This window comes from Carassius auratus, chromosome 26 (genome assembly GCF_003368295.1).
Source record: "Carassius auratus strain Wakin chromosome 26, ASM336829v1, whole genome shotgun sequence".
Taxonomy (NCBI): domain Eukaryota; kingdom Metazoa; phylum Chordata; class Actinopteri; order Cypriniformes; family Cyprinidae; genus Carassius; species Carassius auratus.
The window spans coordinates 879030-901808 of NC_039268.1; the positions used below are offsets into that span (position 1 = coordinate 879030).

The following is a 22779-nucleotide window of genomic DNA, read 5'->3' on the forward strand; positions in this document are numbered from 1 at the left end:
CATTTAATTAAACGTGAAATTTTGAAGTTTTTTTTTTAGGAAAACGTACTCCAATAGTGGTTCTTTACGCATTAAAATATAATAATAATAATAATAATAATAATAATAATAATAATAATAATAATAATAATAATAATAATAATAATACAATAACATTTTTAAAGTGTACATTTTATAATTTATAGTTTTGAACACAAATAACAGAAGACTAATAAATAATGTATATTTTTAAATATTTACTATGTGTTTTTGTTCACACACAATTATATTTTTATTTTTCCCACAATATTTGACCCCGGACCATAAAACCAGTCAAAAAGAAAAATTATTTGAAAATGTATACATTCATACATCTGAAAGTTCAATAAATAAGATTTCCTTTCATGCATAGTTTGAAAACTCATCTGAAACGTGAGCGTTCACAACTTGTAGTCAAGGCGACGGACGCAAACGGAGGAGATTGAGCTCTGATTGGCCGCCGCCTCTTTGACTATCTTGACTGACAGTTCAATGCTGTGTTGTGATTGGTCAATTTTGATGTTTATCCCTCCTCCGGGTAAAGAGCTTTAACGTGTTGAGATTTACTTCAACACACTCGTTTTCATTCGCCAGAACCACTATAAGAGGTAACACAAGCTAACAGTGCTTTGTCTCCTGCGTTGTCTTTCATGAAAGCATACTGTATTTGCAGATTTTATCAATGCGAGGTTTAAATTTAGATTTAATTCGTGTAAATGATTTTATGTGCCAGTTAAATACAAATATCCTGGTGTCAGAGCAAAGCACAGCACTTTCAGTTTATGTTGTGGCTTATAACAATTATCAGTTATCGTTAAATGTTAAATATAATGTATACGTTACAATTACAAATAACGTTATAATTGTTGCACGGGACGCATTTTTTGTGACCTGAAAACGTAGTTACTCGGTTGCCATGACAAACTGTCGCCGTTGTGGTTTATTTTTAGACATTTTTCTTTAAAATAAATGTTTTCATACATAGACCCAAACTAGAGCACATCTAATGACTGTGAAAACATTTGACCTTAGTCAGCTGAGCACAAGATTCTCCAAAGATTTCCTTTGAAGTTTTAATTTGATCATATTGTAGTAACACACTGGATCCAACAGGTGGCGACAGAAACCGTCAAAACGGGATCGGAAAGCCTGAGCTTTGTGAACAGGTTTAGGTGAGCTGTAGGCCAGATATGCAACAATAATGTTTAGTCTCCAATAATGAGTTTTAGATGATTTCTCTATTTCTCAATGTTGTGATCCAGCTGACGAAACCGAGGCACTGAGAAGGATGCTGAGGGCTCGTCGCTCTACCAGCCCCGTCAAGGGGGCGTCTACCCAGCGCAGTCCCACCAGACACTCACCTGTTAAAGTACAGCTAAGCCATCGTTGCAGTCATATCAGCGAGAGTAGTTTCTTTTCATTCTGCTAATGCTTTTTTATGTCTCTCTTTTTAAAGGGGGGCACGTACGATTCAGAGCTCATGAGGGTGCTACGAGAAAGAGATGAACTACGAAACATGTTGGAGAAACACGAGCGGCATCTCTCAGAGATCCAGGCCAATGTTAAAGTGCTCACAGCTGAACGGGACAAGACCAGAATGCACTACCAGCAGGTAGACAGCCCTAAAGCTCCTAGAATTCTTCATTTTGGCATGACACACATAGAATAAAACAAAGAATCCACATGGTTAATTCTGAGTGTTGACTGTCTGAGTATGACTGATATTTAACCTGCAGTTTCTAATTACTTAGGTACAGACAATAAAAAAATATTCTTCTTTTCTCTAAAATATTATAATTTATGATTTAATGCAATACATGTTTTAACAACGCTTCAAATTTGTTTTGATCAAATAAGTTGTTTGATTTGTTTTGATCAAAAAAGTATATGTATATATTTTATATAAATACATAATATAAATATTAGTAGTATTATTTGCCAGATAACATTTGTAGCATTTGTTTTGTCTTCACTACAATAACAAAATACAGTAAAAACAATTATTATATTTGATATCAAATACATTTTAAATTAGGAAAACCAACAATGTATTCAACATAAGATTTTTTTGCATCAAATTTTGCATCCTTTTGGTCAAATTATTATATTTATATATTTTATTATTATTATTTGATTTAATTGAAAAATGTTTTATTAATTTTATTAATTACAGTAACAGTATGCAGTAAAAACAATTATTTAATTGTATATCAATTAAAAATATGAATTAATAAAATATATATATTTTAATTGATTGCTTCCATTTTCCACAATGCTAAATTACTAAATGTAAATGTAACTGCAAACATAGCCTATATATTTATTAGTAGTATTATTTGCCAGATAATATTTGACTAAATTATTTTGGCTTCATGACAATAACAGTGCACAGCAAAACAATAATTTAATTTAATATTAATGAAAATATAAAATTAATAAAACAATATTTTTTTAATATTTTAGCATTTAGTTAGTACATGCATCACATTTGCATTGTTATATATTTGGATATTTTATATATAATTTATATATATATTTTAATTTTGGAAACACAACATATTTTAGCACTTTATTTGTAATATTTTTATTACACAGAAGAAAAGCACTGACAATATATTGCCAGTATTTCACTAAACAATGTAGCCTCAGATGTGCTCTGTCTCCCCCTGCAGGCTCAAGAAGAGATAGCAGCACTACGAAGGGAGGTCATGATGTCAAAGTCAGCAAGAGGGCCCAAGAGCAGTGTGACCGCTCAGAGCATCCTGAAACGAGTGGAGGCCGAGCGAGACGAGGCCACAGCAGACCTCCATCGCATGACCACAGAGAGAGACAGCCTGAGAGAGAGACTCAAGGTACGAGAAACACTAGCTGAACATGTGTGTGCATTGTGTCTGCTTGTATCCATCTTATGAACATGTTATTTAGGAGTACAAAAGGAAAATCACTTACACACTAGAGTACAGCAATAAATTGAGTCATCTCACCGGGGGAGCCGAGTGATAATACCAGGAGATAGATGTGCTTTTTTTAGCCTGCTGAGTGTATGTGTGCATGTGTTCCCTCTGAACTGCACGTCCCCTCAGATCTCTCAGGAGACAGCCATCAGCGAGAGAGCTCACCTGGAGCAGAGGGTGGAGGACCTGCAGGCTGCTGTACTCACAGTAAGAGCTCTGTATTTACAGACTGCCATGGAACAGTGACGACAGCCGCAGACTGAACATAACACGCTTAGTACAGTCCACAGGAAAGCTAAATCACAAATGAGGTCTCCGTTATTGCTTTTATGGAACAGTAACATTAAATCGAGAATGAATGGAGATTTTAAAATAGTCTGAAAGCTTATATTTTGAAATAGAACAGTTACTAAACTTTTAGATTTTAGATTTTAGTTCCATTTTTATTTCTTTATTTATAATGCATTTCAAGAGTCAAAAATGGATATGTGTGTTGAAACTTAAGTGTATTATGTACTCAACCTCTGAGTTACAGTTAATCATGTCAAACAATTCCTTACTATAACATACTGCACAATGCTATACTGTATCATACTATACTATACTATAAGCTGAGGTTATTTTTATGTACAGTTATTGTTATGGACTAGTGTCATAGTTTTGTGTGTGTCCCAGCTGGAGCAGGAGCGAGGGGAACTGAGAAGCAGGCACGCTCAAATGAGGGAGACCATGATGGCTCTGGAGGAGGAAGTTCAAGTACTTGGGCCAAAACTCAGTTCCAGTGAGGAAGAGCTCAGCCGGCTCAGAAATGAGTGCAGCAGCCTCAGGTACACCAGGATGCATTCATATTTCAATGCTAAAAATAGGCTTTTGATACTTTTATTAGAAATGTCTTTTTGTTTTGTGTATGTATGTATCAGACTGGCAAATAATCAGTTGGAAATCTCTCTGAGTGAGAATCAGCGAAGACTAACCAGCAGGATTGGAGAGCTACAAAACACTCAGGAGAGAAATAAAATGCTGGATGAGAAGAATGGTAAGAAAAACTAGATAATACTGATATTTAATCTGTGTCATTAATTAATCAGCAGAAGTCTCAGGAGAAATTACGCAAAGCTATAGGAAGATCAAAAATATACAATACCAGTCATTAAGATTTTTGTAGAAAAGTGAATGCATTTATTCATCAAGGATGCATTGAATTGATCAAAAGTGACGAAGTGAAGAAATGCTGTTCTTTTATACGTTCAATCTTAAAAGAAATGTTTCTTGAGCAGCAAATCGGCATATTAGAATGATTTCTGAAGGATCGTGTGACACTGAATCCTGGACGAATGGCTGCTGAAAGATATTCAATCAAATAAATGCAGTCTTATTGAGTATAAGAGACTTCTTTCAATAGCACTATGAAATCTGACCCCAAACATTCGAATGGTAGTGTGTCATGTTTTGATAAATATGTTGAATCAGTTGGACAGCTGCTATAGTTTTAGTGTTTAAAGAATATTTGTGTGTCAGTTTTCCCGTTGTGTATTTCAGACTCTCTCCTGAAGCGGGTGACTGCTATACATGAGGAAGTGAACACGCTGCGGTGTACAATCTCAGAGCTGGACCATCACAGAGTCTCGCTGCAGGAACAACTGGAGAGAAAGACAGAGCTGCTGAGCACAGCAAATGACCAGCTGGATGAGAAGGTACTGCCTACAGTACATTTACACACTAAAACACATATCTTCCTTGTATAGTAGAGTTGCATGCTTTCCAGTTAGTACACTTGGTGATGTGTGTTGTTTTTCCTTTCTTTTTTATAAGGAGAAAACCATTAAGAGCTTAAAACTGAGAACCGAGGATCTTGAGACAACTCTAATGTAAGTTCTCTATTCATTTTTACAGATTAACTGACAGTCATGTGAAGTGAATTTAAAGAGTGTGGTGAACAATGTACCAAAGTTCTCTATAAAATACAGTTGATTGTATTATTTTCTTTTCCGTACACAGTGTGTTGTGTTCTCCATCCAGGTATAAGAATCATGCTAATGTTGATGTGTCATAATTAGACTATAGTATATAGTCATAGTTGTTCTTGACTCTAGCTCATGGTTATTATTTGTAGTGCATTTCTCCTTTATATACGTGAACATTCACATGTTTGCGGTCAACATATGTCTCTTATGCTAATCAAGTCTGCATTTATTTAATCAGTTGATTGTGAAATATTATTACAATTTCAAATAACTGTTTTCTATTTAATACTATTTGTAATGTAATGTATTCCTGCGATGGCAAAACTGAATTTTCGGCATCATTCCTCCAGTCTTCAGTGTCACATGATCCTTCGGAAATCATTCTAATAAACCTGATTTGCTGCTCAAGAAACATTTCTGCTGAAAACATGTCCTTACTTACACTTTTGATCAATTCAGTGCATCCTTGTTAAAAAATTTTTTTTTTAACTAATTACTTTTAAATGGTAGTGCAGTTTCCTCTGTGCATTTGTAGTTTTGACTGTTTGAGTGTATGAGTATGCAGTAAGGCTCCTCAAATGATTTATGACTGACTATGAAAATGAGTGGTGCTGATGATGACGTGACTTCCTGTCCGCAGAACTCTGAGGGAGACCATATCTGGCAGAGAAAGAGAGCTGGATGTTCTGAAGAGGAAGCTGTCTGACTCTGAAAGCGAGATGGGCACAGTGATGAAAGTCAAAGACGCCACATTACAAGAGAACGGTCAGCTGAGGGACGATCTTGACAAAGCACGTCTGGAAATTCAGGTGCTGTAGCAAACTGTTTTATGCAAATTCACTGCAATAAATAATTTAACAAGACCTCCGACTTTCCTTTCAGACTCTACAGCTCAAGCTGGATGAAGCTAATGAGGAAATACAAGACTTGCAGAAAAAAGTACAAGTTCACATTGCTGACATCTCACGCACTGAAGATCTGTTGTCTGCTAAGGTGGAGTCATTTAAACTAAGAAGGGTGTTAAAACAGACAACAAGCATGTCCTGTGTAGAGTGTTCGTGATTGATCTTGTTTGTTGCTCTTTAGGAGCGTGAGTGCAGAGAACTGCAGGAGTCTCGAAGGAAAGCGTCTCTTCAGATGGAGAGCTGGGAGGAACAGGCCACACATGCTGAAACCACAGTCATCCAACACCGTCTTGAGCTTCACAACTCTAACTTAGAGATACTTCGACTCAAAGAAAGAGCAGACAGCCTGGAGAGCAGCCTGCAACAGGTCACTTGGCCATCATGTCTGTGTTGGTTAATATGCAGAAGATTCTCAATGCGACCCAAATGCTCACTACAAGACCGAAGCCTCATATTGTAGCAAACCCACAGAGTGTGCCCATCGCTAATGTTCGTCAGACTGGTAGTGTGCACTAGTTTTGGTTAACTAAGTCTCTCATAAATTGTGTTTTTTTGCTGTGTCCAGGCACTGAGTGCAGAGCGGAGTTGTACTAGTCAACTTTCTCTGCTGAACCGAAAGATGATTCACATGGAGGAAGATCTGCGTCAGGCCCAGACTGAGCGTACACAGGTGCAGACTGACCTGGAAAAAACACGGGAGCTCTGTGTCAAACTGGATGTCAGCAAAGAAGCTGTGAGTGCCATAATAAGTATATATTTTTGTATATTACCTACTTGATGCCTGGGCAACAGCTGTAGGGATGAAAACACACATTGTGCAGGATTAAAACAGACATTATTCAGCACTATAGACTGAAGGTTTGTTTGTTTTTTTGTAGAAAGACGAGGCATATTTTAAATTTTTAAAGACAAATTACCATAAAGGCAAACATAACCAAGGCAAAACTTAACCTACCCCAGCTCTAAAGGCAGCATCTACTAAGTCACTGGGCATTTCACTCAGGTTGTATTCACTATTAAATGGGTTTTTGTAAAAAAAAAAAATTACAAAATATTTTAAATTTGTGCAGCATTTAAAAGACAATCTAGGTGGAGCTTGAACCCACAATCCCTAGCTTTGGAGCTCTGCTTTTCCATTAAACCATTGGGCCTCTGGCTTGTATGATATTTAAAATCGATTGTGTTTTTGCTTTTTGTAAGCATATTGCTGTAGAATTTCTATTCTTGGTCACAGTGTCTTTTGCAGGTTTTTGTTTTCTCCTAGAAAAACATTTTTTTTTCCTAGAATTTGTTTAGCACTTTAGCACATGACTCAAAATTCACAATCTCCATCTCTGGAAAGTGATGCCATTAGGGCTCTTCCAGGTTTAATGGTAACACTTAATTCAGTTTTTCATTTTGTAGAAACATAGGTTTTGCATATACACATTTTTGCAGCACTAGAACACATCACAGATGGGACTCAAACCCACACTTTCCTCCTCTGGAGGCTTATGCTATTTATTAAGTTTGGCTTTTGTAGAAAAATTATGCACATTAGATCTTAAAAAAAAAAAATAATCCATGGAAACAGTGCTACATTGCTCATACAGCCCAGGTGGGACTTGAACCCACAATCCCCAGCTTTAACTGTTAGGCCTCTACCATGTTTTATGTTGCTTTATTGATTCTGTTTTTTTATGTAGTAACACAAAGCATTTTGTTTTAAACAAGTCACTGTACAATTTTTGCAGAACTGCTAAAATGACTCAAGTGGGATTGTAACCCACAGTCCCCAGCTCTGGAGGCTGATGCCTTATTCATTAGGCTACTGGATCTTTTGCACATGCAGTTTCGGGAAAGTGTCAAACTAAACTGAAATGTAAATGAATGACTGACACAAATGTCTCTGTGCTTATACTGTACATACAGGTGCAGCGTGAGCTGGAATCATGCCGCTCTGAGATTGAGCGGTTACAGAAGCAGCTGAGCGGTGAACATCTGTCTGTTCAGACTTTAGAGAGCTTGCTGGTGTCTTCACGAGAAAAGGAGTTACACAGGCAGCTCACCTCTCAGGAAAGACAGACCGAAATACAAATTCTCAAGGACAAACTCAGCATGGCTGACAGCAAAGTGTGCGTTTAGCACAAACACATATGACATTTCATAGAGCACAGCAGATGTTTTGTCTTTCTCTCTGTCTTCGTCTTCCACTTACTGTCTTCTTCCCTGTCTCCAGGAGTTCTCAGAGTAGGGAAATGGCTCAGCTGAGAACACGATCAACCCAGCTGGAGGCAGATCTTGAGATGACCAAGAGACACCTGGCCACTGAGCGCTTTGAAAGGTGAGATGCAAACCTTAAAGGGATGGTTCAGCCAAATATGAAAAATCTCACTTACTCATCCTCATGTTGTTCCACTTCCAGCACTTACTATATGTTTCTATGTGGTTTGAACTATAAAGACTAAGGATTTGAATGTCCTGTTTGTGTTTATCAGGGAGCGTGCAGTACAGGAGCTGCGCAGGCAAGGGCTCTCAGCTATTTCTCCCGTCCTCTCCTCCACTATGCGCTCCTCATCCACTTCCCGTCATCGCTCTCTGAGTCCTCACAGATCGTGGTCTCCAGAACGCTCTCATCACAGCACACCTGACCCACCGCTTGTGCCACATTACCCTGACAGGTGCTCGCCAGTGGCCGATCAGTAATTCTAGATTTAAATAAGCAGTAGGTGTCTATGCTCAGTTTGTTCGTTAATTTGTAATATTTGTATTTGTTTATTTTTTAACAGGAGTCTGACTTTCAGGGACCTTTATGACTGAAGAAGATCTCAATATTCAAATACCTCCATATTTTGGCATCAATTTGATCTGTTTTTATCTTTGATTCTTGAAGACTCATATAAGATCTTATAAGATTTACCATGCATTGGTCATGCATTTCAATAAATCAGATGTTTACTGTGATTTTGATTGTTTTGCTGAAATTGTCTGATATTGACACACACAGTAAAGTTGGAAATAGTTTTGGAGGGGTTTCATAAAAAAAGCTTTTTATTACTACAAATATTTGATTACTGCTTGATTAACTTTAATATAATTTTTTAAAATGTAAAGTGTAGTTGTTTTTTTTTTTTTTTTTTTTTTTACCACACATCGCCAGTCCTCTTAAATAAACATCTCCATGTTTCTGTGTTGAGATGATGTTTTTCATTATGTAATTGCTAAACATCTTATTTATTAATTTATTTTATTTGGTGATTGAAATCATCATGAATTTGTTTATTCTTGTGATCTGTTTTTGTTTTATTTGTTTTTCAGTTTGCTTGTTTCGCTAGGATAATAGTCATGGTGATCTTTCTCTTTATAATCGCTCCAGCAAATTGAAAAACAAAAATAAATGACAAGCAGAAAAGGAAACTAGTGTAATGCTCATTAGAAGAAGCGCACCTGTACGCCTCAGAACGCCACGTGTGTCGTCATCACGTAGGTGTGGCCAGTCACGTGCGCTCACTAGTGTCGTTGGGTCTCCGAGCTGCGCGCTTTTTGTTGATGATCTAAGCGCAGGTGCGCGGCTGAGCGCTTCTGCATCTTCATTTCGCAGAGGTAAGACAACAATATGATGCTGCTCTAATTATCTTTTTATTGTCCGATCTATATATCTCGTATTACGACAAGAGCCACATTTAGTGTAAAAACAACTTTCAAAGCAATTTTATTTTTATATCGATTAAGGTTAAAAAAAATTAGATAAAACATTTGAGAAGAAAAAATTAAAAGGCCATCATCATCAGGAAACTTGGCGATGAAATTAGGCACAGCGATTTTAATAGTTCCTCCGCTAATTTCAAGCCTTTGTAAAATAGAGATTTCGAATGAAGACGCATGTTCACTGTTACTGTATGATGTCATGCACTTGTTATGGTAGTGTGCTTTAGGTAGTAGATGATTATTAAACACATACTGTAGCCTACATGGCTTGTGAAGTGCACTTCAACTTTAATGAACTTTATAGCAATATATATATCAGCAGATAGGCCTATTAATTTTAAATTTAAGACGTTTGTAGACTACATACAGTATAATTCCTTTGGTATGGCTGTTTATCAATGCATCATGTTGTGTCTGATCTCCTGCATTTGTGTTAAAACAGGTGTGGGATGTTTTCTAGGAAGGGAAGTCTGTGTCTAGCTCACATTAAAATGAATGTAACCCAAAGGTCAGTTCATTTAAGATGAAAGCATGCTTAGGAGGGGTCGGGTATCTTCAAAACACAGTTAATGTTCAAGCAGATTAGTCACTCTCTCTGTTGAGAAGTTAATGTTTGTAAAACAAACTGTCATTAAAGGAAATAGAGTCATATGGAACTTCAGGGATTAAAGTGAATGAATAAATCTTAGTATAAGAGTTTAAAAAGTACTGATATAGAGTAACAGCAATGGGAAGTTTCACTGTTTGCATCATGCCGCAATGCCATTCCAGACCTAAAACATACTATTTTGTACTACAATTAGTGCCCTATGTTATATTTATCTTTTATAGGCTGCCAGCTAACAGGAAAATTCCCAGAACTTTGGCAAAGTAACATGCTTCATGTAACATTTGTTCAGAATTGTCTCTTTAAAATATTCTCAAAACATTAGCAAAAAAACAGTATTTTAACAAAAAAAAAAAAAATCTATTTATGCATGCATTGTTTATGGACCTTTTCACTTTCATAACATCATTAGCAAAAACAGATGCAGGGCACATGTTCAGAACATTCAGAAAACATTCAAAAGTAATGCTCCCATAATGTTTGCATAATTATAAAATTGAACATTTCCTTTTCCATATTCTTTCACTAATGTTTGCATAACCCAGAAACAATGTTTTTAAAAGGGTCGTTTTTTTAACATTCAGAAATACTTAATGGGAACATTATCAAAACATACTTTTGTTAACTGGTTATGCTATTATATGTCTCATAGACAACAATTTTTTAGTGAATGAACTGAACGTAGCACAGGCTGTACAGGGTACAAAGATGGATAGATTGCATTTCATCTGGGTAACATGGTACTTGAATTGACGCATTCATACCTGAAGAAAAGAGAAGGTAGAGTCTAAAAGAAGGAAGCCAGAGAAAGTGCGCCGGAGTGAGAGAGATGGCATTACTGGAGCAGTTTCAGGGTGTTGGCTTACATTAGACCAAGTTGCCAGCTACATAATGTTGTCTTGGATTAATGTAGGGTCTTTAGGAGCAGACGGAAAGGTCGATTAAAACTTCTTGACATTCGCAAGTTGTGTAAGCTTCTGATTCAGAGCTTATTTTTGGAAAGGTCTTCTGGGAAACTTAATAATCTTTTTCCCAGTTTCCCAGTCAGAAATACAACTTGAGATCCCATTGTGTACAATTTATAACTAGGATATTCATGATCATTCCAAACGCATGCAAAATCAGCATGAAACTCAATATAAATGTGTTGAGACTGTGTTGGGACTTATACACACATCTCTGCGTTTTGCTTAGATTTTAAATCAGTGTCTGTTTTAGTGCACTCTGGGCCACTGAGATATGCAAATACATAAAAATACAAAATAAACAGCAGTTTTCAATGACAATACTGGAACAGGACAACAGCTAATGAACTAAATTAAATTTTTAATCAAATGTACCTTGGCCAAATCAAGAGAGGGGGTGGGATGTCATTGTTTGTTGGCATGCATCCGGACTGAGAAGAAAACTGATGCCAGCTTTTTAATTAATTTAACATGACATGCCAAAAGTCTGAACAGCAGTCCACACAACATCATCCTATTCACTGGAGATCTGTAGTTGAAAGTGAATGTTTAACTGCATCCCAAGGATGCTTCGGTGAATTATTATCTGACAAGCCAGGAGACCAATTCAGATTTTTTACATTTTATTGTAGAAACATCATAGGCACAAGTGTCAAAGTGAGTTACAATCTTGCAACATTGCAGTGACATAGTGACATTAGAACACAATGAGTTATCTTAAAATATCACTGCCATATAATTTGTACAGAATATAGTATATATTTACTGTAAACAGTATATACATATTTTAACATAAGCATACAGTACAGACTGTGGACAAAATGTATTTAGCAGTGCAATAGTGAAATGCTTTAAGATTCAGGTTTTTGTTTCTAGGAGATATTTGTAGCTTGGTAAAAAGCCATGGCCTAGTTTCAATTCAACCTATTCAAATTCTAAACCACCATGAATGCTCTACCTACAATATGGTGTTCAGATCATTTCTTATTTCAGAAAATGCCCTTTTTTCATGGCAACTATTAAAGCCAATGATCACTTTAATATTTAGGTGAAAAGCCACCTTCCTACAGTAATTATTAACTCCTACTAAGGAAAAAGTTGCTTTAGTAAGAGCTTTTACTACAGATGGTTGGGGTTTTAGAGGGACTTTCGTTGAGTCAGGTCAGGAAGGTGTATGCAAATAGACAGAAAATAATTTAAAGGAATAGTTCACCTAAAAATTACAATTCTGTCATCATTTACTCACACTTGTGTCAGTCCAAACCTTTATGGCTTCTCCTGTGGAAAGCTAAAGGGTACATTTAGCAGTACATTGAAAGTGAATGGGAATGGATTGTTGTCAAGCTCCAAAAATGAAAAATAAATAAATAAATAAATTACCATACTCTAAGTAACCAATGAAAAGATCCCAGTCAGTTATACAAAATTAAATGTAATGCCTATCAATCTGTTCGTTCCTACTCTCTCTCTCTCTCTCTCTCTCTCTTTCTGTCATTCTTTAATCCCCTCTTGAACGTCATTTACAGATGGCAGTGATCTAACACTATCAAGGACTGGAGACCACCACAAAAAAAGCCAAAGAGAAAAAAAGGAAACTCTCAGACGAGGAAAATCAATCTGCATCAACTTAAAGCTTCTGGTAAGTTTAGAAGTTTCTATTTAATGTTTTTGTTCATTTTACAACCAAATCAGGAATGTATTTCCTTAGTAATAAAGTGTGAATCCAAAATCAGATTGAAAGGTTTTAGAATTCTGAGAAATTTGAAATGAAAGATTATGGCATTTGGACATTTTTTTTTTTTTAATGAATTTTTCAAATGAACTTTTTAACTTAAACTGGTACATTATATTATAATTAGAATATATTATATGATTATAATTATATATTCAAGTTTGTAATAAATTGTACAGATGTAAAATCATTCATATCATATTTAAAATGGTAAAAATTGTAGAAATGCAATATAGAGGCATTTATATACAGTCCAGTATATAGACAACTGCACTACCGGTATACACACACACACACACACACACACACATATATATCTATATCTATATCTATAACCAGTAAAAACAGTACATCTATAAATCCATATTTTTTGCTCTTAATATGCAAAGCACATTGATGTTTATAAATATGACCTGCAGGAAGAAGACTTAGAAAACTGTCCCTTGATGCCCCAGCCTTCCTGTACTATTACACAATATTGATCTTTTGGTTAAATAAGAGTCTATTGTCTGGCATTGTGCTGATTCTATTCCTGAGCACTTGTGCGTAACATGAAGGTACAGCACTTTTGTCATCCTCTGCACGCTCAGAGCCACATGGCTTTATGACTATGATATTAGACCGCAAGACCAACAGGGGTTATTGGTATTTCTGTCATTAGATTGTTTGGTTAAGAGACGAGGCCAGTAATAGCAGGTGTGTGTGCGTATGCTAATGATCATGTCATGCACGGTCATGTACATAAAAACATTGTTGGTATTGATTGCTTAGGATTTTAATAGAATCACCTCATTATACGGTTTTAGACACACGCACATCGGGGGACACAATAGGATAAAGTTACAGCCATGAAAAAGACAACAAACGGATGTTTGTTTTTATTAGCATTATTAGCATCACTATTATTATTCCTCCTCCTTGGGATTATGGTATTAAATGCTATTCAAATTTGGCGTAACAGCACACACCCATAATAACTAACCATGAGCACTTTAGCAATGTGTTAAAACCACTGAAAATGACTTAACTTCTGCATAGCAATGCTAGCGTACACACACAGAGCTACAGTACGTAGCTAGCATGGTTTAGTTTATTGGTCTAATCTGTGGATGAGATACTGGGAGTTTCATGCACAGTAAATGTAAAAGTCGCTGTTTTACAAACACTCTGAAGAATAAATCTGAGAACTGAGGGCATGTGTGTGTGGTTAATGAATTCTAAGAGCTTGGACCAGAGCTCGGTTTCCCTGGCTGCAGGTAGAAGCGATCTAATATTCACTAACAATCGCGTCACCCTTGTGCATCTCTAGGCAACTGGTGCCCAAGTGAACTACCTATTCTCTGCTCTTAGAAGTTATTTGTATTACAAGAGCCACTGATTATATTGCAACACAAAGCTAATAAAAAGACACAGGAGACGTTTGCACAATCTGTGCTTTGCAAGAACAAGCCCAACAGGATGAAAGCAGATGCTGTGCGTCTTCATGTTTGCCAGTATAATAGAAAAGAGATCAGCACATGACTCTCTCTTTTCATCTTCTGTACGTCATCAGTCTTCTAAGCAATAGTTTTGGTAATGTGACGTAGTAGCACACAATACCAGTAGTATACATTTACAACAAGGCTATTCATAGGTTATTCGCTGCTGTTTTTTTTTTTTTCTTTTTTTTTTTAAGAATGAAAAATACAATAGTAATTTATAGTAAATACTGTAGTGTTTTTGACCTATACTATAGTAAAGTACTTGAATTAATTTGTTGTGGTAATTCTATAGTTGCTGTGGTAACATAACAACTATAGTAATATAAACAAATCACTTTAACCAATAAGTTTTCTACAACTTTAGGGTATATTATACTACAATACATTACAGTTTAAAGTTGTAAAAACTCAAGTATACTACAGTATTTATTACCGTTATCATTTCTCTAAAGTTGATACAGCTGTATTATACTACTGTAGCATTCATTAACAAAGTGTTGTAAATACTATAATATATACAGTATAATACACTTTATAGTATAATAAAATAGTATGGTCCAAAAAAACACTATAGTATTTATAATAAATTACTATAGTATTTTTTGTGTGGGGTATTATACATAATATTTTTATATTATTGTTTTATTTTATATATATATATATATATATATATATATATATATATATATATATATATAATAAAACAATAATATAAAAATATTATGTATAAAACCCCATGTATAATATAATATTATTGCAATTTAAAATAAAGTTTTTTTATATGTAATTCACACAATCCTTTAGTAATCATTCTAATATGCTGATATTGTTTTGGAATCTGTGATACTTTTTTCTTTGATTCTTTGATGAATAAAAAGTTATAAAGAACAGCATTTATGGAAAATAGAAAAATTTGATAACAATATAAGTCTTTACTATCACTTTATAGCATTTTTAAGTACTTGCTAAATAAAAGTGTTAATTTCGTTCAAAAAAGAAAGGTAAAAAGTCCTGTCACCAAATTTTCTAACAGTTTTCTAACAAATTTTCTAAAAGATGTCTGGTTTTAATAAATGCTGTTCTTTATAACTTTGTATTTATTGATAATAAATCAGCATATTAGAGTGATTTCTGAAGCATCATGTGACACTGAAGACTGGAGTAATGATGCTGAAAATACAGCTTTGCAGCGCAGGAATAAATTATATTTTAAAGTATATTAAATATTAAAATTGAAAATAATACACAATATTAAATCAATTTTGTATTTTTCTATATGTTTGATCAAATAAATGCAGCCTTGATGAGCAAAAGAGTTTTTTTTTTTTTTAAATCCCAGTTTATATAACATATATACAACTAGCATACTAATATGAAGAGTAGTATTGTAGGATTCTTGTCTGAATTCAGCTCTTGTCTCCTTAAGCTGAACATTCTTTCCTTATAAGGGCATCACAGAAGAATCTAACAAATGCTTAGAACAGGGTTTATCACCTTTGAACACAGGAAATGATGTACTGAAGAGCAAACAGAGTGTATCTGTTAACTGTGATCATCTGATCTTTACTGCTATAAACCAAAGACATTCAGCAGAGACTGTTCCACCCAAAGGAACGAGCTTCTGGATGAAGTCTGGTTTATAATGCCATTAGTTCAGTCTGCACACACTGAGATTTATACATTTTTTTTCTTTCTTTCTTTTTTTAAGTGTCTATTTTGATGATAATATGTTATTTTCTTATCTACTGTAGATCAGCCGATAAAAACATGGAATCCAGCTCTGGAGAAATTGACAAAAATAGAGAGGAGCTCACAGGTTTGTGAATATTCTATTGGACATTCTATTCTATTTTTTAAACATGACATTAAGCAACTGTCTGAAACTCTGTTAACTCCTATGGTTAAATACCAATACTAATTGAATAATTAATAATACAACGCACAAGTAACACAAATGTGGTAAATAACATCAGACTGAACAAAATCTGTCTGTACTTCACAAACAGCCCTTTTCGTTAATCTCTTATTTCTGAAAATCCATTCAAACCAATCATGCTGATTTGCGGTGTCTTCGACAGGAAGGAAGAAGTCACGTTTTAAGCAGCTGAAGACACGTCTCTTTGGGAAACTGAAGAAAAAGGAAAGTGAAGGGCTGATAAAACAAAGCCAGTCTGCCAGTGACATCATGGCTCCGGAGGGCCGAAGAGAAGGCTACGACTCTGAAGACGAGTTTACGTAAGTTCGCATCAGTTTAAGTAATAAGCCATGAGGGCATCTAATAAAACAAACCTATGGAATCTGCAGGTTCCCGCAGGGTCTGAGCTCCAGGGCGCTTTCCCATGACAGCATCTTCATTACAGACCAGACCCTGTCCACAGAACCGACCCGGGTTCTTTCACAAGAAAACGTTCATGGCAAAATCAAGGCTTTACAAGTGAGGAAATGCTCTTTGTGAAGAGACCAGAAGCTGGCAAATCTTTTTGTTCGAAAGGCTTCAGATTATTTGAGCTACTCTAATCATGCTCCATCAGTGCAGACTTTCATTTGAGGAGTTTATTCAATTCCATGCGGTTACTATTTTGTTTCGCCAGTTGAAACTACAGCAGCAGAACTTACATCTAGGTCCTCCTCCGATGCTGATTCCTGGTAAACGCACAGAGGACTCAGGAACCACTTCAGAGGACGATGGTTTACCTTGCAGCCCACCTGAGATGTCCTTCCACGAGCGAGTCGTGCATGGAGCAGTTTACAAGGTACATGAATATCAGAGATGTAGTACATACACTATATCAGGGTTCTTCAAATCTTACACCGGAGGGCCGGGCAATGCACTGCAGAGTTTAGCTCCAACCCTGATCGAACTCACCTACCTGTGATTGTCTTACTATCCTGAAGACATTGATTAGCATGCTCAGGTGTTTTTGATTAGGATCAGAGCTGAACACTGCAGGAAAGTGGATCTCGTGGGCCAGATTTGAGGATCACTGCACTTTACCTGTGACATTATCTTAAATGAATGGAATCCAAACGCCATTTTTCTTACAGTATCCCGGTTCTCAGAAACATCTGAGCTCTCTGAGCTTAGCAGGAACAGGAAGCGAAGAAGAGGAGCAGGTAATATTCATGTATAATAATAGTCGTCCCATAGCATTCGATACAATCTTTGCAAATTCAACACAACAGTTATTATCTCATTCAGGGGGATCCTTTCCAGCCATCATCGAGACCTCTATCCCCAGTCTCCAAGTATCTGTCCCCTCAGCCAATCATCTCTCCCGCCTCAGCCTTGACCACGCCCACTGCGGGAGCTGACTTCAGTAGCCCTGCAGGGTTCATGCCCAGGTTGGATAACTCAGCTGCTCGTCACCGCATGTCAGTCAAACCAAGGAACCAACGAGCCAGCACAAGAGGAAAACGAGTGCCACCGGTAAGATGATGACAGTTATAAAATGCATATTCCCTTCGCATGAAGCTGTATGTATATCTCAGATTTTAAAAAGCATAAATTAGGTAATGATGTGACACAACATAAGATAAAAAATAAGATCACTGATGATGCTGTGTACACTAGAATTGCTCGTTTTCTAATTATTTACTTGTTATATGCATGCTAGTTAATAGTGAGAATTGGTTCTTAATATAAAGTGTTAAAAAAATTTTTTTAAACGACATATTTGAACTCTCTTTCCCAGGTATCTCTTTCTCCCAGGCATCGTTCAGAAAGCATCAGTGATTTGGATAATGTTCTGTCTGAAGAAGAAGAAGAAGAAGAAGATGAAACCGTGATGTCCACGGAGACAGTAAACCATTACTTGTTCTCCTCTCTGAATTTGGAGCTAACACAGAAACCCACCACTCCAGAACCTACAGAAACAACTCCGGAAAAGTCAGCACAGGACCAAGAGGAGAACCCTAACAGAACTCTGGGTGTTGAAATCCTAAGGTCAGAAGAGTTTCTTGAAACTGAGGGGGAAGTCACCTCAAATCCTCTTTATTTGCAGCCTTTGTCCTTCAGCTTGATCCTCTCAGGTCCACCGTCGCCTTCAGGACTTCCAGAATCTACAGCACCGTCAAGAGAAATAGAGTTTTTAAGAGCCCATTCACCTATCCAGACACATGATAGAAATGATATCCAGATTCAGATGTCTGACACAGATAAAAAGGAAACACTTAGACCACATGCTTTACCTCTGCCTCGCTTAAAAAAGCACAAAATGGAAACAAGGAGCCCTCCGTCTCCAAAAGGAGCTGAGGAGGCCTCAACGAAACCTTGGGAAGCTGAAGTAGAAACTGCACCTAACGCTGGATCAGTCCAGTTTTTAATTGCATCTGCAAAGTATCGCTCCAAAGCAACCAGTGAGACAAAGCAGAATGAGGGTCATTTCAAAGATTCTCCAGGAATCAAGACCCAAGCCGTCAAACCCAATCCAGAGTCGCAGAAAGATGAAGTGAGAGAAACAAAACCAACAGAGCTTCAGTATCTCCTCCATCAAACTCAAGAGAGAAAAAGCAGTTTTTGTAGAGAAGTGCCACCAGCTATTATGTCCAAACCAACAACAGGAACCAATCTTAGGAAGTCAGACGCTGCTGCAGAACATGTGGAAACAGAGAAACCGGAGGAACCTGAAGACAGGAAGATTGCTTTTGGGGTGCAGCTCCGCACAACCTCTATGTCACTAAAATATCGCACGGATGTTTCCAAAATCAAGGATGAAACCAAACGGTACAGTTTAGAGTCTAATACGGTGACAGAAGTCTCAGAAGAGCATGCTGGGAAAGCAGAAACCTTTGGAATTATTTGCATGACAGCAATTCCAAGAGTAAACCTAGTGTTCCCAAAAAACTAGATTCACAGAACCTGGACTTTCAGCTTGCCGCCCAAGACTGTGAGTGTAAACCATTTCTTCTTTTTGTTCTATATGTGCAAGCAAAGAAAATGTCAAATAAAAACATATTTAAATACATTAATAATTAAAAACTATATAACAGTTTCTCAATGATGGTAAAATAATTCTACCAAAAAAAAATTTCTCACATGAATAGCATTCAGATTTTTCCAGTTTCCCCACTATATGTAATAGGACAAAAAGTTTTAAGTAGCTTTAAATGTGACTCATTTTCTTCTAGTATATTTCTTCTACTATAACAGTTGCTTGATCAGAGTTTCGACTATGTGTTGAAAAGGAATGACTGACTTGCACAGGAAGAGTGTGACGCACATTTACAGCAGCCAGTCACTGTTTGTTTATATACACGCCATTCAAGCAGTGGTTTTCTGTGAAATTACTGATACAGCAACAATAGATCTTATTGCTAAGAATGATGCTAAGTTGATTGGCATGTTTTAATAAAACATATTACTGTCTTACAGACGGTAGACCATCTATCCAAAACACAACAGGAGCAAGTCAAGAGGCTGTGTCTGAGCCGGGCTGGATGAGTCTGGCCAGAGAGAAGACCAGAGCCTACCAGCCATTCTTGGGCAGATTATCCACGAATCAGTCACCAGTCCACCCTTCATCTCCAACAGCTCTTCCTGCACAGCCTCCCAAACCAGCCTTCCAGCCTAAAACACAGCTTCTGAGCACCTCGCTTCATCCACTGAAAGCAGCCAGCCTACAGACCTCACCCAGACTTCCAGCAAAACCAGCACCTGGCAGAACAAAAGACCGGCAGGTGACAGAGTACAAAACACACTCTCCTTTCTTTTATTGCTTATTCTCTACCACTAATAAAATACTGCCTTCTGGACTTCATAACTACAGTGAGGACCGAAATTATTAGAACACTAACTAGTATTTTCAGCAGCTAAAAATAGTTTTAAGTCAGTTATTTGTATCTTTTTCTGTAGTGTGTCAGTAGGAAACATCAGTTTACATTTCCAAACACAATCCAGAAAAATTGTGCCTGAAACTTTTAACAGTACTGTAGTTTTGCAGGTAGGTCTCTTGAAGCATCTCAGAGACGTTGCCACAGTTCTTCTGGATTTATTCTGTCTCTGTTTGTTCTTTTTCTTCATGTCATTCCAGACAGACTGGATGATGATCAGATCAGATCTCTGTGTGGAGCACAGTATATGTGTGCGGATTATTACAATTAAAGGTGCTGTAGGGAACTTTTGTAAAAAAAATATTTTTTAAATATTTATTAAACCTGTCATTATGTCCTGACAGTAGAATATGAGACAGATAATCTGTGTAAAAATCAAGCTCCTCTGGCTCCTCCCAGTGGTCCTATTGCCATTTGCACAAACTCTATCGCTCCCGGTAAAAAACAACCAATCAGAGCTGCGGCCCGTAACTTTGTTTGTGTTCAAAATATAGAAAAATTTATATAATAAGTGAGTACACCATGAATCCATTTTCCAAACCGTGTTTTTGGCTTGTCCTGAATCACTAGGGTGCACCTATAATAAGTGTTTATATTCGGACTATTTTAGATTGCTTCGGGGGTACCGCGGCGGAGTAATCCAGTACCTTTGTGATTCTTCATAGACATAAACAGAGAGAAGTAGTTCCGGCTACGATGTTCTTCCGCAAGACGCAAGCAGTTCTGTTTATTAACCGCTAGAGCGTCAAAAGTTACCTACTGAAGCTTTAATGGCAAAATGAATGCTTGGAAATGTATATTCGATATTTCCTACTGACACGCTACAGCAAAAGATAGAAATAACTGACTAAAAACAAAATTTAGCTACTGAAAATACTGGTGTTCTAATAATTTTGCCCATGACTCTACAGTGTATATTAAATAAAATATTCAATATATTTACGATGTAAGAAAAAAAATGGTTAAAAGGGCACTGGTAATTTCCTTCCAGGATATTTTCTGTTAAGTTTACAGATATTTCCTTGAACCCTAATGAACAACAATGACAAAAATCAATATAGAAAATCCCTTCATATTAAAAACAGACGAATTGGACCATGTGTTTCTGGACATTTCTTCAATCGTTGTATGTAATTGTCGTAGATATATCTATTTAAAATTCCATTTATATTGTAATTACATTGAATTATCCATTCCTTTGTAATGTTTCATATAATATAATAATCATTAAGATGCATCCAGAATAAAACAAGAAATAATAAAGGACGAATGATTAACTCTTTGCAGGACAAAGGCAGGAACAGTACACCAGAAGATGACTCAGCAAAGAGAGCAGCAAGACCCATAACACCTAACAACAACCCTGAAGGTAAAAGCAGTTTTGACATGCATTTTTAAGTGTCTGTTCATTTTTGTTTTGCGTTTTAAAGCGTACCATTTTGGAATTAATATTGTTGTGTATGTTCTTCTGTAATAGCACTTACTCTCACACCTGAGCCTCCAGCAACCTCATCATCATCATCATCATCACCATCAGCAACAGACATCTCTCATCAGCAGCAGTCACGGTCAGATGGAGCTCAGCCGTCCTGGTTGGAGCTCGCCAAGAGGAAGTCTTTAGCCTGGAGTGACAAAACTTTAGAATTAAGCTGAGACATTCAGTGATGAACTGATGAAGTGGTGCAATATCTAACGTTACAATGAATGAATGTAATACTGTGTGTTTGTACATGACTGATCGAGTGTGAGTGAGTGAGTGAGTGAGTGAGAGAGTGAGAGAGAGAGTGAGTGAGTGAATGAATGAGAGAGTGAGTGAGTGAGTGAGAGAGTGAGTGAGAGAGTGAGTGAGTGAATGAGAGAGAGTGAGTGAGTGAGTGAGAGAGTGAGTGAGTGAGTGAGCGAGTGAGAGTGATTATTTTTAAATTAGAATTCATTTGCATTATAAAGATTTTTGTAATATGATACATAGTTACTGATCAAGCCTTGTTATAGACATAATCCTTATCAAAGAAGAACATGTACTGTATATATGTAGTTCATCATCATCTGTGTAGTACGTTGTTACATCAAAACAGCTTATTCTCAAGTCTGAGTGATAATAAATTATGAAGTTAAATAGTTGATAGTGTGGGCCGAGTTATTGCATTATATAATAATATATTATAGTGGCATAACAAAATGCAATATTACACAAACACATTTCAAGCTAAATACACCTGTTTTTGTAAGCATATTATTAATTAATATTTATTTCAAAATTGCATTCAGCTAGTTCTTGAGATGTCTCACAATTGTTCCATTTTGCAAACAAATAGAAAAACAGCAGTAAGAGTAAACTGTAACAACAAAGGATGAAGGGCATCACAAACATAAGTTAAATTTATTAAACAGAGATCAGGTTTAGGGCTTTTTGATATTTTAAAAACAGATTCTAAATAAACTTCACATTTTGAAAATGAGCTAAATTTGATTTTCAGTTATTCCATTCGGCCTGATGAATATCAATTTCCTAAATGTATGTATATATATATATATATATATATATATATATATATATATATATATATATATATATACATATATTATATATATATTTTACCTCATTAAAAATACTACTTTTCACACAAATGAGTGAAT

At 36.3% G+C, this 22779-nt stretch overlaps 2 protein-coding genes across 3 annotated transcripts; both read left to right on the top strand.

Annotated features, from left to right (window-relative positions):
- The first annotated feature begins 529 nt into the window (after window positions 1-529).
- Window positions 530-8784, top strand: tsga10 (testis specific, 10). Of its 2 annotated transcripts, none has more exons than XM_026203605.1 (18): window positions 530-626; window positions 1132-1190; window positions 1281-1387; window positions 1475-1630; window positions 2691-2870; window positions 3102-3179; window positions 3648-3799; window positions 3893-4008; window positions 4512-4666; window positions 4785-4840; window positions 5577-5745; window positions 5819-5929; window positions 6023-6208; window positions 6407-6574; window positions 7753-7955; window positions 8060-8164; window positions 8319-8501; window positions 8610-8784. In XM_026203605.1, the coding sequence occupies exons 3-18, from the start codon at window positions 1307-1309 to the stop codon at window positions 8638-8640; spliced, it is 2130 nt and encodes a 709-aa protein (XP_026059390.1). In that variant the 5' UTR covers window positions 530-626; window positions 1132-1190; window positions 1281-1306; the 3' UTR covers window positions 8641-8784. The 2 variants fall into 2 exon arrangements, with proteins under 2 accessions (XP_026059390.1, XP_026059391.1); XM_026203606.1 differs by having other exon boundaries at window positions 555-626; window positions 1112-1190.
- A 554-nt stretch (window positions 8785-9338) lies between these two features.
- On the top strand, window positions 9339-21935 carry LOC113044019 (uncharacterized protein KIAA1211-like). Its single transcript, XM_026203607.1, is given in 13 exon segments — window positions 9339-9423; window positions 12627-12739; window positions 16065-16129; window positions 16392-16548; window positions 16618-16747; window positions 16905-17066; window positions 17359-17427; window positions 17513-17740; window positions 18006-19103; window positions 19106-19199; window positions 19685-19989; window positions 21430-21511; window positions 21620-21935. Coding segments are annotated over 11 exon segments (2550 nt in total). The 5' UTR covers window positions 9339-9423; window positions 12627-12739; window positions 16065-16080; the 3' UTR covers window positions 21796-21935.
- The last annotated feature ends 844 nt before the right edge of the window (window positions 21936-22779 follow it).